The sequence below is a fragment of the Aedes aegypti genome, chromosome 2 (genome assembly GCF_002204515.2).
Source record: "Aedes aegypti strain LVP_AGWG chromosome 2, AaegL5.0 Primary Assembly, whole genome shotgun sequence".
NCBI classification, from domain to species: domain Eukaryota; kingdom Metazoa; phylum Arthropoda; class Insecta; order Diptera; family Culicidae; genus Aedes; species Aedes aegypti.
Genome location: NC_035108.1, coordinates 124,637,927 through 124,657,430, shown reverse-complemented (window position 1 = coordinate 124,657,430; position 19,504 = coordinate 124,637,927). Strand labels below are relative to the sequence as shown.

Sequence of the window (19,504 nt, the reverse complement as noted above, 5' to 3'; positions counted from 1 at the left end):
AAAAATATTTGAAATTTATTATTTTTAAAAGTACCGTGAAAACTTGAATTTTTATTGTTGCCAAAAATCAGTAACTAGAAGAGGTTTCAAGAAAAAATGAAAAAGGATCCCTATCCTTCAAAAATAAAAATTATAAAAATCAAAAACCAAAATTAATAGATTTGCGAATAAAAATAAATCATTGCCCAAAACGTGTTTAGAACGATTTTAGATAACTAAAAATAATATTTAGATCGAAAATAAAAATTTGGGTATTAGAGGGTTAATAAAAGAGATATTCATGATTAACTTTGTTACTTACAAAGACAGCGTGATAATATGTTCAGCAAAAACACGGGTTTTTTCAGGACAAACAACTGTGTAGAATATATATTTTAGATGTGGCCATATAATGGTTGATCTGTACGATTATTGGGAGCCCACTTTCCAATTTTTTAAATAAGTTATTCCGTTTTTATCAATTAAGAAAATTCGTAAAATCTAGCGTTCTGGAAGTATTTTTGTTTCTTCGGCAAAGTTGATCAGGAGATCCATGACGAATGCTAGCTTCTGCAATTTCGGTCAGGCAGGATGCCAAGGCTGCAGTTGGAACCCTAGGTTTTATTTGTAAATATATTTGATGGATGTAAGTGAGCAAACCTGAACCGTTTTTTGTTCAGGTCTTTCAGGGTGCTGTGCAAACTGTGCAAAATTTGGGCGCGATCGGTTTACGGGCGAAACGTCGAATCCTGAAAATTCGAAAGCAGTCAATTGTGAACAGTGATTTAAAGTCATTTTCCAGACATTTTGTCACATCAAGTTGCATCACAGTATGGCCCAGAAAAATGCGAAAATTTTACGAAATGGGAAATGGGAACAAGCGTCATTTTTGTTCTTCTCGTTGGTACATGTCATGACATGACTTCACCATGAAGAACAATTTTGTAATATTTTTTCTAGTTAATGTGTTAAGGCTAAAAGGATCAAAGGTTTTGCTCTCTAAGAGTCAGAAAAAATCTATGATTGTCGCATATTCAGGTGATAGGCATTACACTTCCAAGAATCTGATTGTTGAAAATATAAGGTTGTTCGGTCACAATAGATGGATTAGGCCTTACAGAATTCGGATTTCATGGTCACTATTAAGTATTTTGCTATAATCATGGTTTTGGAACGCAATTCCTGCTTATGTTCCTTAATTATTTTTCAAAGTTAAATAAAACCTAATTTCAGAGGTATAGACAAACTTTTGATGGAGAAAATTGTTATTTTGTTTAAAGGCAATGTAGAAAAACACCGGTTCATAGTTTTCCAGCAATACAGAGCCGCTTATCATACTTAATAAAACCTAAATAACGATTCTTCAGATTCCACAGTTTGAGATAAAACATCTTTGTCTCCAGCGTCTCAAACAGAGCCGGATTTACAAATGTGGGGGGACCGGGAGCCCTTCTTTCATTAAAATATTTTGATACTTTAGAATAGACTAGTTATTTTGAATTTCCTTTGTAAGGTTCTCATTATTAGAAATCAAACTATTTCAAAACGCTAAAAATGTAGTAAGTCCCTTATGAACGCAAACCAAGTTTTAATATAAATTAATGTAACGAATGTTTTCTTCTATATATCTTTGTATATTTTATGTGTCTGCAGCCTAAATTCAATGTTTTTTTGCGTCAACAACAAAATTAACTTCATAATGTTCTTATTATACGTAGCATAATTCAAATTAAGCTTATTCTATTCAAGTCCCTTATGAACGTAAACCAAGTTTTAATATAAATTAATGTAACGAATGTTTTCTTCTATATATCTTTGTATATTTTATGTGTTTGCAGCCTAAATTCAATGTTTTTTTGCGTCAACAACAAAATTAACTTCATAATGTTCTTATTATACGTAGCATAATTCAAATTAAGCTTATTCTATTCAAGTTGTTGAACGTACAAATTCACTTAACAGTTTTGAGTTGAAGAAATCGCTGTAGTCTCTGTTTTAATGAAAGTTTATATTATCAATAGAAGGTTTCTTAGATTTCTATTCTTATCAAAATGGTTCCTAAAGCCTCCTTTTCCCTTATTCTGATTGCAGTCAGTCCTGACTGCAGGTTCTGCAAGAATTTCGTCTCACATGTCTCAAGGAAAAGCTTAAAGAAATCTTCTAGTGTTTTGTCCAGAGATTTCATCACAAATACATTCAGGGGCTCATACAGGGATCTCTCTAGAAATGCTGTCAGAGATTCCTCTACTAATTCTCCAGAAATTCTTCAAGCAATTTTCCAGAATCCTTGAGCACTCCCTCCAGTAATTTTCTCAGGGGTTATTCCGATTTTCTTTCTAAGATCATACTAGGAGCTCCTCCAGTGAAACAACCAAATACTAATCCTTTAACCGAATTCTACAATTGTTACTCTAGTGGATTACAAAGATTTTTTGAAGATGTTCTAAATATTTATCTTGTAAGATATACTTAGAAAATCTACGGAAGAAACACAAGATAAAATCGTGGATGACTGAGGACTTCCTTGAAAAATATCTTATAGAATCTTAGAAGGAATTTCTGGTGGAATCTTTTAGGTAATTTCTATAGTTATCCTTGGAAGCATCCAGGTTATATTCTCGAGATATCCGAAACAAAATTCTTAGAGGAATTCCTTGGGAAAATTCTTGAAGGTATCCCCTGGAAAATAGTCACTTAATGAACTCCTGAAGGAATCTTCGGAATAATCTTTGAGATAATACCTAAATTCCTAGAGAAAATCATGAAAAAATACATACAGTAATACTGTAGTAACGTCAAAAGGAATTACCAAAGAGAATTTTTAGCCTGATTCTAAGAAATATACTCTCATCTTCTGATTTCATTTAGGGTACGTTTTTCTGTTTCCTGTTTGGTACATTTTCGGTCTCTGTTTAGTTCCTATCGGGGTTTTTTTTTTCCACATACATAGTTATGAATCCATTCATCCTCTTGTCATTCGAACTTTTTTCATTCGAAATTTTGTCAGAGTTGCTAAATATCAGCTGATGGACTAAAACTATCAATATCACCTGCGAGCTATCAATATCACTTTGATTTGACAACTAACAGCAGTGATGTGAAATCGAACTCTAGATCATAATCACTGCAGAATGAGTGATCACGTGGTAATTATCCAAGCTATTAATATTTTTCAGTAACCAACACATAGTTTCAATCCATCTGTTGCATCTTCAAAAATATCGTAATGATAAATTGTCATTTTATTTGTTTAACCCCTCTACCGGCAGCTTCAATTTTTACCGCTAAAAAAATATTCAAATCGCTATAACTTTTTTGTTTCTCGATATTTTTGCACCATTTTTTCACAAGATCTCAAAAAACTCTTCCAATTTAAGACTCCGTGTCGATATTACTCATTGGTTATCTAGTTTTAAAGATATTCAGATATTCCTTGGGGGACCGACATTCTCTCTATAAAATGTCTTTGGCGGCCATTTTGTTATTGGTCAATCCATCAAAAAAATAAAATGTGTACTATACTAAGCCAAGTAATAAGGAGCTACTCTGAAAAAATAATATAAGTCGGTTTTTTAATGTTTTCAAGGTGTTCATTTGTCCAGCGTGGTACCCGAAACATAAATGCTCATTACTCAAAGACGGCTGCACCAAATTGCGTTATTTTTTCACAACATACTCGCATTTATGTATCATTCCGTGGAGTGAATATCCGAATACGATAAAAATTCTGTAGCCTGAGATACTTACGTGGGTTATGGCTACGCATCGGTCCCCCAAGGAATTTTGGAATATCTCCGGATCCAGATGACCAATTATCAATACCGACACATATTCTTAAACTAGAAGAGTTTTTTGAGGGCTTGCGAAAAAATGGAGCAAAAATATCAAGAAACAAAAAAGTTATCACGATTTGAATATTTTTTCAACGGTGAAAAATGAAGCTGCCGGTAGAGGGGTTAATCAATGGTGATGGAATAACTAGCATGATGCTGATGGGATACAACATGATCCGAATTGTATCGCAGTCGGCCTATCAAAATCGGCAAATTTTAGGCGTTGATAGTGACAGCGAGCAACTCTGCCTTTTGTCCGTTCGACCTTTTGTCCATTCGTCTTTTTGTCCATTCGACCTTTTGTTCATTCGACCTTTTTTTCCATTCGACCTTTTGTTCCTTCGACATTTTGTCCATTCGACCTTTTGACAATTCGACCTCTTTTTCCATTCGACCCCTTTTATCCATTTGACTTTTTGTCCATTCGACCTTTTGTCCTACAGCCGTCTGAGATAATCCTGGAGGTCAATCATGGGCTACTCTAGTAGATATAGATTCTTAATTGTTCCAGTGCCGCTCCTTTATCATTATAGTAGGGTAAGTGTTCCCTTAGTTGTGGGTGTTCCTATAGTTGCGGTACTACCGTTTTCACTGAATTTATTACATTAGCCACACAGCCGACACTGCCAATCGACGAATTGGCTTGTTGATACACGTAATATTTGATACACGTAATATTTGCTTTAAAACTGATGAAATATCACTAAAATGGCTAAAACTGTTCTTGCTTGTACCAATAGTTGCGGTAAAGTGTTCCTATAGTGGAGGATCCCATAAGAAAACTACGGATACCGAAACTATAGGAACACAAATTAAAAATATACCGCAACTAAAGGAACAGTGTACCAATAGTGGAGGTATTATTTTTCACTGACATGCCGTGAGTTACTGCGATGAAATAATTTTTCTCATTAGGGTTTCGTTCTACTCCGTCGTAAGAGCTACTATTCGTCGTATCAAACTTTAAATGTTCCACTACGGCGGGTATTCCAACTTACCTGCAACATAGATTCATTTTCCGAATGTAATTTTGTGAAAGCTTTTATGATTCGTCCACCTGTACACCATAAATGCAATGAAACTACTGTATTTTGAAAAATAACTTCAGATCAATTATCCACTTTTCACTTTTTTACCGAAATCGCATGGACGAACACGATTTGAGAGAAATGCTTAGCGATCGACATCAGTCACACCACTTTCGAGCACAAGTTTCTTCTCGCCCCCGTGGGTGACTTACTTCGCCGGGCACTTATTTTCACTATGGAAAACCTTCGTACTTCTTCACTGAAGGATTTCATTCCAATCACACGCCGTAAAACTTCAATTAATCACCAAACTTTACGAAATTTCCTCAACCGCCGCGTATAATTGAGAATGTAAACAAAGTTCAATCCGTCGTACTGAGAAAAAAAAAAAGCTTGTGCGCATCAATGGGCCGTATGAATAAAATGTAGTAAAGTAGAGTTTACTACATTCTCGGTAGTAAACGCTATATGTGGAACACGAGTGGAACATGTTTGTGTCATTTTCCTTTCTACACCTTTCGAACATACTACAAACAACGCATTGCTATGAATAAAGGTAGCATTTACTACAAAGCTACTGGTAGTTAGCTTCAGAGGTTGCTACACATGCTTTGAGTTTGCGGAATTGAATGGAATACTTTACTTTTGAGTAAAAATCATGGGAAAACGATATGAGTTTTGATATATCGGAAGGTATTTTGAGTTTTGCAAAGGAATTCTGAGGTTACGAAAACTTTCGCTCCGCCTATTCTGAGATTCCGGTAAGATTACCGGCAGTAGCAATTTGTAATATCCGTGTGAATTCTGGCATTACGATAATTATGTTATTTTCTAGGAATATTAGGATGTCGGTAGGAATTCAGATATTGATAAAGTAATTCTGAATTATACGTGTAAATTCTGACATCTCAGATTTCCTTTTGAATTCCGGAATTCCTGTAGGAACTTTGAGATTCCGATAGGGATGTCGGATTTTTTATGATAATTCTGAAAATTTAAATACCATTCTAGGAATATTGCGAAAATATTAGGAATCTGTTAAAAACTCTAGAATTGGGGTGGGAATGGGATTCCGAGTATTAATCTCTTGAAATTCTGTGGGTATCTTTGAGACGGTATTTTTGTAAGAATCTATGAGATTGCGGTGGGATTCCTGAAATTATTGTGTGAATATTTGTAATTCTGAAAACCAATCTTCGTAATTATTGTAAAAACCTTTAAGATTCCGTTGATCTCCAGTTCCGTTGGAATTTCAAAGCAACGGTTTAATATAAACGATTTGAATGTCGGTAAATATTTTATAGATTTCAATGGGATTTTTTGTGAAATCGACAAGAACCCTGGTGTTTTAGGGGAGATCCTCATTGAATTCTAACGACTACCAATGGAATCACTACAATTCCCATAAAAATCTCGACATTCTAAGTTCTAGACATTCCAAGGATACTATCAGAAACCCCACCAAAATAACGAGAATATCGCAGAAACACTTAGAACTTCAGGAATTCAACATGCTGTTAAGAAAACACACGGGGAGCATCAAAATTCTACCGTAATTTCACCACAATCTCAGTACTGGTGCTAGAAAATATGTGGTTCCTAATTTGACAGCTGTAATCTCAAGATCTCTTCATAGATGTTAAGCTAGTATTTAAAAAATCATCAATCACTGGCGTTGGCGAAGGCCGAAAACCACCCAGAAAATTCTTTGATGTACCATCATCATAAAATCATAGACATAAAGAGAATACCAGACTAATCGCAAAATTACACTACAAATTTTGTCAAATAACAGCACCTTCATGATTTGTGCAAATTGTCGCGTAATCGATTAGATTCCATGCATTTTCTTCATATGCATGATTGTATTAATTTTGGGCGTCACTCTGAATAGATTGTTCTTTACGTGCAGAATCACTCTGCACCCTGAATGGAAATTTCTTAACGTGCAGCTTCAGTCACTGCTCATGTTCGAAAGTAGTAAGTACTACATGTTCGAAAAGTTTTTTATTCATACCAAAAGTGTAGTAAACTTTGTGGATTTTGTTTTTGAGTAGATGCTACATGTAGTAAAGTTCAACGTTTTTTATTCATATCACCCAATGTGTGCGCGACGCTCGACGTAAAAATACCGTTCCTTTGATTGTGTTGTTTCCGCTGTACTGTGAGCAAATGCCATAATTGTACGGTCAAAAGGAATTGTGTTCATATGTTTGGGCTGAATTTTGATGACGAACAATGAATTTTAAAGGAAATTAGTATATTCCATCATGCTGAAGGAATGTAGGGAGATGCCCGTAGATCTATATATTCTAGTAAAACATTTTATTATAGCGTTGATATATTGTGTTTTAACCACTCAATACATCACAGTGAGCCGTAAGTTGTGGGACGAATCTGGAAACTGATTGCGACGGAGTTGAAAACGATACGACGGATTGAGAATACGATAAGATGCATTTTCTTTGCATTATTTCCAAAAACATATCAAGACTTATCAAAATGTTATTGTACAATGCTAAAGCCGTTTTGAGAAAGAATTGTTTGGCATCGGTTTGTACCAGCATCATTTACTGCAATACTGGGAAAATTGCAGCTCTCACTGATCAATGCTTAATACGATGGATACTAGCACATCACCCTAAGTGAATGGTCGTTACTTCCCGTTACAACATTAACATGTACATTAATTGCGATTCTTGAATTTAGGCGGTCAAATAAAGTTCAAAAGTGCTTAGTACCTCCACTATTGGTACATCTACCCTATATTGAAACCTCCATGAGTCAATTTTCCATGATTCGATATCGACTCATGAAATCATTTTCAAAACGAAATTTCATGGTTGCTATGATCAAACAGTCCCTTCAAACAGCTTTCCATAGCATTTGTGTTTCATGCCTCGATATTTACATAAGTCGATGTGATGGTCCCTTCAGTCGACTCATGGAGGTTTGATTGTAGTGAACTTTGAAAGTCTCATAATGTTGAGAATAAATATGTCCTGAGTTGACCAAATTGTCATTAACATATAGCTTGTAGAGCCATTCTCCATCATCCTTAAATATGCTCTCGTATCTCAAGTATCTACAGGGTGTGTTGTCTAGATTAGTTATTATATCAAAATTCAAAACATCATTTGTGGAACAGATTCACACGGGGTCATATAATTCAGGCAATTTGCATAACCTTTACGGTATCTGCTCTGCAACAGGTGTTAGATATAGCACTCTATTCAAGCAGAATCAATCACGAATTGGCATGTGTCAGTTGGAGAATGCTTATCTGACCAACGCTATACACTTTTTAACACCTGTGTGTTACTTCGCAGATTTCGCGGTTCTTGAATTCTGATAATTAAATTGAAAGCTTCAAATAAATACGCACCATTCATTGAAACTCACGACATGTTTCGGGCTTATTACACTGCGGTACACGTTTTCGTCACAAGCGCCAAAATACCGCTATTTACTTTAATAAAGGCTGCTGAAATCATTGCCATTTTCAAAAATATCATAGTACATCATAGTCATCATATTACGGCTGTTGAAAATGCCAAATTTGACTATTTCAATCATCTTGCATGCAAGTTCTTCAGCTTGTTAGGCATTTTTTTTGCTAAATTTGCCACATAATTCAAACTGAATGTGTATAACAATACTTATGAACAGAATTTATAATACTTTCTATGCTCAAAAGTTTTTTTCAAGGTTTAGAAAAGTATTGCTTTTTGTTTTACAAGAGAAACGAAGAACTTTGTATGGAGAATGCTAGCATGTTGAAAAAATCGATTTAATCTACGTGAAATTTCAACCAAAATATATCTGAAATTGAAGATGAAGTCCTATTTTGTCCTAAATTCTATTTGGTGGATTAAATTACAAAAAAACGCGATAATTCATATTTTAAATTTTATGTAATCATCAGAGAATCCAGTGTTTTATACAACTTTGGCGACCTGTAGTTAAAAATGGTGACGTGCTGGAACATTTCTGAGAGCGGCATCAGATTCAGCAACCCCAAATCTACAAGAGGCACATAAATTGATCCTTGAGACAAAGTGCCATTTTTGTTACGCTGTGTTATAATAGATTTCACACTCATGACGTGTTACCGCAATCTGCGTAGGATCTTATCTTTAGATTATGTAATAATTTTTAATGGTTTCTAATTTATATAAATAACTAGTGGTCCCGGCAAACTTCGTCTTGCCATCAAGTAGGCGGCTCAAAAACGCCAAACAAAATGACAGTTTCTTTCACGCTAGTTTTTCCGACTTTCCCGGTGAATATTCTGGGATTTTTATACACACAAACACGTCGGAACACTTGACGAACAAAAAATGTATGAAATATAATCATTCAAATCCGTTGACCCGTTCGGAAGCCATTTTGTGTCATACAAACACCATTCCATTTTTATTTATATAGATTAAATTTTGATGCTGATAAGAACACTAAATTCTAGCATAAGGATCAAGTTGTCTTACAACGTAGGTTTAAGAATATGAATCAAGGAACAATATAATATCCTGTTCTTTATGCGAAAAGAATATCAAACAGACTCAAACAATTTCTCAAATACAGTCATTCTGTTTTCATTCTAATGTAACCTTCTTCTCCTCTGTTCCAGGGAAGGAAATCACCCGGATGACTACAGCCGCCTCACGTACCGCAAGCTGCTCGAAGAGGTGTGCCGTTTTGCCAACGTCCTGAAGGCTCATGGCGTCCAGAAGGGCGATCGCGTGTCGATCTACATGCCCATGACGATGGAGCTGCCGGTTGCGATGTTGGCCTGTGCTCGGATCGGTGCCGTGCACTCGATTGTGGTAGGTTGTCAATCACCTCAGACGTCTTGGATGAACGAAGATTGCTCACTGTAAGGCTTTTGATACAGTTTGCAGGTTTCTCATCGGATTCGTTAGCTGAGCGGATGCACGATTGCCAAGCGAAGGTGCTAATCACCGCCGATGGAGCCTGGCGTGGGGAGAAAATCCTTCATCTGAAGGATTTGTGCGATCAGGCGCTGATCAAGGCCGATGAAATGGGACACCATGTTGAGACCTGTATCGTTGTGGCGCACATTAATCGAGTAACTCCCGGTAAACCTGACTGGGATGGAGTGTTCGATGTAAGCTTATCGTTAGATGTGAGAATAGAGTTGACTAATCCAACAGCTTCATTTGTAGACTCCATGGACGGACGATCGCGATTATTGGTGGCATCAAGAAATGGAAGATGCTGAACCGGCCTGCTATCCCGAGTGGATGGCAGCGGAGGATCCGCTGTTCATGTTGTACACCAGTGGATCAACGGGCAAACCGAAGGGCGTTCTGCACACTACAGCCGGATATCTGATGTACGCGGCGACGACCTTCAAAATTGTGTTCGACTACAAGCCCCATGACGTGTACTGGTGCACTGCTGATATTGGTTGGATCACCGGCCATACCTACGTGCTGTATGGACCGCTGGCAAACGGTGCCAACGTCGGTGATGTTCGAGGGTACTCCGTTCTTTCCGGATAACGATCGCTACTGGGAAGTGGTGGACAAGTACAAGGTTACGCAGTTCTACACGGCACCGACGGCGATACGATCGCTGATGAAGTACGGCGACGAGCCTGTGATGAAACATGATCTTTCTTCGTTGAGGTAGTATTTCAAAATTCAAGATTTCGGACGCTGGTATTAATATTAGTTTAAAATTGAACAGGGTTCTCGGAAGTGTCGGTGAACCGATCAACCCCGAAGCGTGGATGTGGTACTACAAAGTAGTAGGCAAGGAGAAGTGTGCTATTGTGGATACGTTCTGGCAGACGGAAACTGGGGGACATGTGATAACTCCGCTACCAGGAGCTACTCCAATGAAGCCAGGATCAGCTGTAAGTCGATCATTGAAAAAAAAGAAGTGAATATATGCTTATCTTTGTGATCTATTATATTACAGTCTTTCCCATTCTTCGGAGTAAAACCAACCCTGCTGGACGAAAGTGGCAACGAAATCAAGGGCGAAGGAGAAGGTTATCTGGTTTTCTCGCAGCCATGGCCCGGAATGATGCGAACACTGTTCAACAACCACCCACGATATGAGTCCACGTATTTCTCCAAGTTCAATGGCTTTTACTGCACTGGAGATGGTAAGCTTCCCAGTAGTTAAAAATCCCAAAGAGAAATACTGTAATGAGGCTTTGTTTCGCAGGTGCTCGACGAGATGCCGACGGATACTACTGGATCACAGGCCGCGTGGACGACATGCTCAACGTTTCCGGCCATCTGATGTCTACCGCTGAAGTGGAATCCGTACTAACCGAGCATTCTCGCGTATCGGAAGCTGCTGTTGTGTCACGACCTCACCCCGTTAAAGGCGAGTGCCTGTACTGTTTCATCACCCCCAACCAGAACGAAGCCTTCGACAAGACGCTTATCAACGAATTGAAGATATTGGTTAGGGAACGCATTGGCCCATTTGCCCAGCCGGACGTAATCCAGCATGCTCCAGGACTCCCAAAGACGCGATCCGGCAAGATCATGCGACGTGTACTGCGAAAAGTTGCGATCAACGATCGGGAGGTCGGAGACACTTCAACCCTTGCCGACGAAGCGATCATTGAGCAGCTCTTCGCCAACCGACCGGTAGCTTAAGACGGTTCCTTAAACTGGTGATCTCAAACCTGGAGAGTTTAGCTTAGAGAAAATGGGAATCGGTATCATGCGGTAATGATACCACAAAATCTGACACATCTTTCGGACATACTAACCAATCTATTCGGGCGGGCTTAGCAATTGACTGTGAGATCTTGCTCTAGAATGGTGCTAACGACAGAAAAGTGCATGTAAACCAAAAAAGAAACGACTAGAAGCACACAAAATTTACATATTATACACCACTGATATGGTCTAACACTGTTGATATGATTATACACTCTTTAGATGAAGCATAAATGATATGGAATTTTAAATGCTAGGCGGGAGCGAAAATGTGTTATAAGAGGACATCACATTCCGATTACAGATAGCAAAGAGAAACAGTGAATCTTTTACGAGAAACTCGTCGATGTAGATCTATATGTGCTTGGCATACGCATTCATGTATATTTTAACTTTCTAGTTTTAAGTATTAGACAAAGTTGTGAAAGTGTTTCGCTTGAAGCGAAACGTGTTCCATTCGAAGAGACAAACAGAAATTGAATTGCATTCTAGGAACGACTTTACAAAAATTTAAAACCTTTAGCTTTTAAGTCACTCGACTTGTGCACAGATATTTTGTTATTACTTACTATACTTTTATAATTTTAGTAGTATCAAAATAAACACATTCTGTTTTACAAATAAAACAACACAAAACACTCGTAGTTCAATCATTTTAGTTTCTTCTCTTAGATTGTATTCCCAGTCCTCACCATTGACACCGGAGCTTCACCAGACCCTCACTCATACATTTATCTTTTGTCATCATACCGAATCGGTTTCCTCCAAATCTAGGCACAAACTCACTAGCCGCCTAGTGCCCCTATCACAAAAAATACCTTGGTAGGTCCCAGCGGAAACCACGCGAAGAGTATAGCTTTAAAGCAAATTTTAACCAAAAGTCGCATCCACGGTCTGAGCGACTGCCCGTTCCTAAGAAATGTTACTCACGATACATATCATATTTTAAGCGACAGCAGTTCTAGGGAATGTGCCTGCGATTGTTTGTTCCAAGCTGCTTGATTTTAACTGTGTTACCAATCTACCCAAATCGAACATATCATTATGCTTTAAGGATAGGAATAGTAGAGAAATGTGAATCGTTTAAAGGAACAAGAGATTTATTCGCAGTTGTTATTGTTCGGTGATATTTAAACACGTATGTAAAATGGGTGAAATTCAGCATATAATGACAAGTAAGCCGTAAAAGGTTTAGCAGTAATATGTTACGGAATATGGCTAAATAAAAATCAGCAAAAGCGAGTTATGATCGATTACTCATTGTACTGCATAGTATCTGGATGAAATATGGTAATAAATCTGTATTAAATGTAGTAAAACAATTCAATGCAATAACGGGTTTTATCTTCATTATTGTAGCTAGTTGGGATCTATATTCTGTTTAATTTATTTGTATATAATGGGTTCTCGTCTGTACGGGTGTTCAATATATTATAAGTTCTATTGAAAAACAAATTTCAAAGCTCAAGCTTTTGCTCGACAAATGTCAAAATTTACATTTTTAGATTTATTGGCTTTTTTCACGGTGGTAAATGAAACAAATATTTCAAGTGAGATTTCTCATAGCATGCAGAGTATAGCATATCATAGTGAAGACTGACTGTACATGTCAATTGTTGCTACTCCGTGGTTGATCGGAACTGGTAAGAATTGCACTTCGATCCAGATAAATAAGAAATGAGACTTTCCACTTACTCTCGACGTGAACATTTGAGCAGCTCTCATATTATTGATCAATAACGGCGCCAGTCAAGTCCTTACAGTCAGTTGGGATGGGGAAGATATGTTATTGTGTAATTATTGTTGCTTCATGAGACCGAGAATACCTCTGCATCCCCAAAACTTTTCGATCGGACGAAGTTCTGGTGTATTTGGCGGGTTCGCCTCCTTCGGGACCACATTAACGCCAAGCTACTGTAATGGATTGGTAACAAGGCTACTGCTCCACACCGCAGGCTACTGATATTGCTACTACGTCAGCACCTCTCTTTTATTCACTGTCTGGGTATACAGTCGCCTCTCCACATCTCGATATCGAAGGGACCATCGAGATAGGGAGAGATCGAGACAAAAAACAATTTTTTTTATGAATACTAGATTGAGAAACACTACGTTGCCAAGAAAGCAATGCACAAACAAACGTCAATTTGCGCTCCTTATTTGTTTTGAATACCAAAACTTTGGTCTAGTAACCTTCGATATTGATTATATCGACATACGGAGAGAAAATTGAGAACGAAAAATCAACAGAAATACATCGAGATACGGAGATATCGAGATAAGGAGGATATCGAGATATGGAGAGTGAAATGTATGCAGACTAAAGGGACCTATGAAATCATCGACATAGGGAGAGATATCGAGATGTAGAACATCGAGATGTGGAGAGTCGACTGTATATTACAATTTTTTTTCCCCTCACAATATGTTTACATCCAGACACTTCCGCTGCAGGGTGTGTGATGTACCTGCTCTCCAACATTCCTGACCTTTAAAAAACGTAGCCCAGCCCAGGACGAACCACTTCGACGAATCGACCTTTTTGCCCACGTGTCGGGTGGAAAGGTTCGGGTTATACTTAAAGTACTGCTTTATCTTCCACGCCTTCTCTGGGTATTCTGTTTTCGGGTTTTGGTCGCTTCCAGCTCACAGATCGATGGTCTTCGTCTGCTGGAACATCTTCACGGTATCCGGCTATTTGGCCGAACGCCGTTTGGCCGAATGCCGTTTGGCCGAACGCCATTTGGCCGAATGGGTCGTTTGGCCGAATCACGAACAAAAACAAAAACATCAACGCTGATGTGTGGCCTACTAGTTAATTTGTGTGTGTTTGTGTGATGTTTTAGCGGGACGTCATGTTTGTCACTTGAGAATAATTTAAAACTATCCGCTTATTCAGGACAAAGTTGTGAACTCGCGTTAAGACTCTGTGCTCATGGTTGGTTCGTCGCTTTGCTACCAACGGTGTGCTAGGGTTTGAAATGTTTTTGATAATTTCATAATAATTTTTTCCTTCTTTTGAACATAGGCTATTCTTTCAACTTGTACTGGTTTAATTACTATTGGCAATAATTTAGCTTATATTTGAATTAGGAATTTTACCTTCTTTAAATCATCGGCAGTTCTTTATAGCTATACTGATATCATAATTATTTGCATTACACTTAACTAAATTTGTATAAGGGATTTTTCCTTCTTTTGATCATAGGCTGTTCTTTCATATATGAATATTTTTCATAGTTATCGGAGTTATGGCTTATAATACGTTCATAAATAGTAATATTAAAAATTAAACCGAACGACTCGAAGCACACTTACGTTCAAAAAGCCTACTGTTTCTCCGTTGTGAAAAGATGAAGCAAAACTTGTGATTGCTATTAACTAATCAATTTACTAAGTACTATCAGAATAATTTAAGCAAATCGATGCTGCAGAAAGACGATTAAGTCGTAAACCGTTTTATTAACTGTCAAAATCTGACTTAAAACATAATGCGAAAATCTACGCTAGGAGCTATTACTGCTAGCAGAGAAGTGAATAATTGCTTACATTTAGGGTGTTCTTCTTTCAGCATTGACCTTGAACTAACACTAAAGAGCTGTATATCAATGATGATTTATCCTTCTTTAAGAATAAACTGTGAAATTGAAATTCAGCATTGATATTTTAAATTTCGGCCAAACGGCACTCGGCCAAATGGCATTCGGCCAAATGACCCTTTCGGCCAAATGGCGTTCGGCCAAACGGCATTCGGCCAAATGGAATTCGGCCAAATGACCCGGAACCATCTTCACAACGCGGGACACGGTGGAATGGTGAATTCCAAGCCTTTTGCTGATCCATCAGTGTGATTGACCAGGATTATCGATCACCACGCCCAAGAATTGCTGGCGTAGCTCTTCTTGTTTTGAATGCATCTTAGAAACTATTTGACAAATCGCGATAAAACTGTACATAACACTTGTTTTATCCAAAATTTCATTATTTTTTACCAACGCGATACGCCCAAAACAAAGTGTCGCATTTTTTTCCGAGTCCAATCTTTAAACCCGTTTTTGAAATACATTCAAATTTTGAATTTTATGCTAATTTCTCCATATCTTCATCCATTTATAATCTCTTTACTCCAAATAAAAGCTTATTAAATTTGCTTCCAATCCGTTGATTATTATATTTTTATGGGAGTAATCACTTCTTAGTTTATTATGATTATTTCGACGTTTTTTTTTTAATTTTTGCTTCAAAAATAAATTTTTAAACAAAATTTTGTTTAAGAAACAAACTGTTCACAAACGTTTCCTTTAATTACACGAAAAAGTTGTAAAAATTGGGGTGGATCTGTTACATTATCGCGGGGTTGATGTAGGACTACTATGGACACAACTTCGATCAATTCTGGGTTAGACTCTAAAAACAGTGCCGTAGGTTTATGGTATTAAGGGAGATCTGTCATTTGGTTTGGAAGCTTTTTCAGAGTTTAGGATTTCGAAGTGAAATACTTTAAAAAATCAGTAGGGGTTGTGTGCAAGACACGATCGTATGACGTTAACTACGCCATGCGATTTGTTACATTTGAATTTAAGTCAATTGTCATAATTGAAACCGTTCAATGAGCACTTCTACAGTTAGTAACTAATGAGGCTTTATGCCCAGGGAAGTCAAGGAAATTCCAATTACGAAAAGATCCTGGACCGGCCGGGAATCGAACTCAGACACCTTCAGCATGGCTTTACTTTGTAGCCGCGGATTCTAACCACTCTGCTATGGAAGGCCCCTATGGGCAATTGTCAATTATTCATAAAAAATCAGATATTGTATGATGCTACGAGAAGAATTGCGAGATTATAGCAAGTATGTTGTATACACATTAGGAAACATTGCACAAATAACTCTTCAGTACACATCTGTTGGCCCTGAAAAGATCCGATTAAATTGTTAAATTCGAGTAACACGGACACATTTTGACGGCGCACTGGTTGAAATCCTCCTCGCCCGATAAGGTTTGCGGTGGCGGCTTCTTCGGGGTCTTTGAAACTTGGTAGGGTTTTGCTTATGAACTGCCTTCTTTTTCAATTTTATTTGAGCGAAGCAATACAAACGAGGGGTCCTTCGCGATCGATGTCTGTGCCTGAGAAGCACGGCCGGTCAGAGCAAGCCGATCTGTTGCCTGCTGAGATGCGGAGAGTGAAAAGCAAATCACGTCTACTTCAATTTAGCACCCCTATTTATAGATTTGCCTAAAATCAACGTTCTCTTTTGAAACAGTTATTAAACTATTTTGACAGGTATGTGGGATTCAGTTAGTAAACGACATGAACTTTTGATGCCTTATCTTTCGGTTGAGGTACTAATCAAGGAATTTCGTTAGGCCAGCAAAAAGTTATAAACGATTAAAATATTTCATGCCAACGTAACGCTCTTGGTTTTTAAATTCCAATTTCACTTCTGTATAGAGAAGAAAGACGTAGTCCTACATTAAACATGAAAGAAATTGATTCATTGATGGTAAAATTCAATTCAAAATTGTAGAAGTTATGACCTTTTTTGTAATTGCATTTAAATTCAAGATTTACTGGTGTTGGAAAATTTTACATTATATAGGGAGAGAACCCTTAGCAGGGACCTTCCTTAGCCCGCGGCTACAAAGCAAAGCCATGCTGAAGGTGTAAGCCATGCTGAAGGGTAATTACCGACGACCACGGTAAAGAACCTGTAAAGTTGAAAACCTTATTACTGGTCGTTCACTTGTCTGATGGATACAACTGATGAAGTTAGTAGCAAAACCCAAAGTTATAATTTAAAAAGTTAAGTTGAGAGAGCAAACAAGGAGTTGTGTGAGGGAGAAGTGAGTGGAAAACGGACATTAGGTAACCGCCAAAAAAACAATTTCTATTACCGTGGTTTAAAACCGTTTCTATTCCACCAGGACCCCGCCGATTTTTAGTATAGAAACCACAAGTTTTCTATTATTGCCCTACGCCGTCCTAGAGCCTTATTCCGGGTAGATTCCAGCGCCGTCGTTGGCCGAAGACCGATCCGTCAACATATCGGTAGCCTAGGACGCTTAGGAGGGTCCTAGAAGCCTGCAGCCGAAGTTCCCCCAAGCCAACCCGAGGAGAGAGTGCCAGACGTGGCCGAAGTGCGAAGAAGCAGTAAGAGGATACCGTTGGCCGTAACCGAGCCGATTGGAAGGAGTGGACAGGTGATAGCCGGAAGAAGTATGGGCCCCAAAGTGAAAAGGTCAAATTACTTAGGCTATAAGAAAGTGGGAGTGAACACCCGTAACGCGGGTAGATCACCTTTTCGAGGTGCGTTACGAGGTAAGATCTACCATATTGTACTCTTGTTGTAGCGGTTCTTGTTGATACTTATAAGTTACGGTCGGAAGAGTATAAGAGAGTAACAAGCCACTAAGACCCACCTATTTGTCCTAGATGATCAGGAAGACGAAGCGGAAAAATAACTCAACCAGGAACTGAGGCTGGGTTTAATTCATGAAACGAATTCTTCCCGACTTCAAGTACTTATATTTCGATATCTAGGATGTAAACGATTCCGATGGAGTAGCAGACCTCCTACCTTCTAAAATAAGCTTCTTGTAATAAGGAATCAAAATGTCTAATGCGATGAAACCTGTTCACCGTTACAAAAAACAATTTTGAAACTTATAAGTAGAAGCAATAATTTGATACGCTAGAGTACCGATGCATGGTCAAAATCAGTATCATTCAACCAGATTAGTGGCCATTAATTTTTATACATTTGACAGCATGTTTTTATATAGAGATCGGCTATAGTCATATCGTTTAAACACTAAATAATAAGTGTTGCATATTTTCAATTTGATATTTTTATTATTTCTTCCAAGACCAGCTAAAAATTACAAAATTACAATGATACCATCGGAAGAAAAGTATTTTTCACGGCCTTATCTGTTAAAATATTGTTAATTGGTTTCTCCGCATTTCTTATAATTCAAAGTCAAAGTCAATGTTTTGCAAGAAAAACTCGTATTTTTTCTTTTCGACATATTGCACTTTCGACATTTTGTCCCTTTGACGTTTTGTCCTTTCGACGTTTTGACATTCGACATTTTGTCTTTCGTCGTTTTGTCACCCAACTATCCTTACTAGCTGCTCTATTGCTCTTGAGGTGTTGATTGACAACCTTAATCTCCCTCATAGTGGTGGCTGGTTGGCTCACATCGTCCTCAGTGCTGAAGTAGACATTTCTTCCATTATCTTTTCCCTTATTTCCTGAGCTCTGAATAATACTTCAGATGTTCATCAAAATGCTACATTCACATTTCGACCATCTCACGTTCGTCCGTCAAGATGCTCACAGCGTTATCCCATTTTTATCCGTTACTTTTTGATATCAAAACATAAGGGACAAGTAAAAATCGAGTAAATGTCAAATGTCATTTTAATCATTTTCCGAGGAGTTTCAGAGGGTTGATCAAAGAGAAAAACAAGTAATCAAGAGATTTTTCGATTTAATTCACAAACGGTATACTTTGGTTGGTTAGTTTCTTCGGGAAAGTTGTTCACTTCCGGAAATTATACAAACTTGCACAACACACCAACCATTTACAGCCCACTGTTTTTTAATTAAATCGAAAAATTTCTCGGTTACTTATTTTTCTCTTTGACCAACCCTCTGAAACTTTTCGGAAAATGACTGAAATTTAGTGCACGGCGTGTCTGGTAGAACAATATTGTCACAAAAAATAGGCATCGCTAAATCTTTCATAATTCGAAAATATAGATTTTTAGCTTTCATTTGGCGTGTTCCCCAAAAAAATCCACCGAGGGATCTCGAACATTTTTTTAATTTTATTTTTTTTTTGTTCCTTGAGGTACATTATTATCATATGTAATCATGATGAAAGGCAGTTTTTTTTTTCTCTCAAGCTCGATTGTAGCCTAAATTTCAAATGAAAGTTGATATAACAAAG

At 37.7% G+C, this 19,504-nt stretch overlaps 1 protein-coding gene across 1 annotated transcript in view; it reads left to right on the top strand.

The window, feature by feature from the left end:
• Positions 1-12,789, top strand: part of LOC5575142 (acetyl-coenzyme A synthetase) — a 34,899-nt gene extending 22,110 nt beyond the window's left edge. Inside the window, 7 exon segments of the mRNA XM_001655469.2 lie at positions 9,471-9,666; positions 9,735-9,968; positions 10,027-10,323; positions 10,325-10,491; positions 10,553-10,721; positions 10,787-10,976; positions 11,039-12,789. Of these exon segments, the coding sequence (XP_001655519.1) occupies positions 9,471-9,666; positions 9,735-9,968; positions 10,027-10,323; positions 10,325-10,491; positions 10,553-10,721; positions 10,787-10,976; positions 11,039-11,481 (1,696 nt within the window). The 3' untranslated portion in view covers positions 11,482-12,789.
• Positions 12,790-19,504: the final 6,715 nt, after the last annotated feature.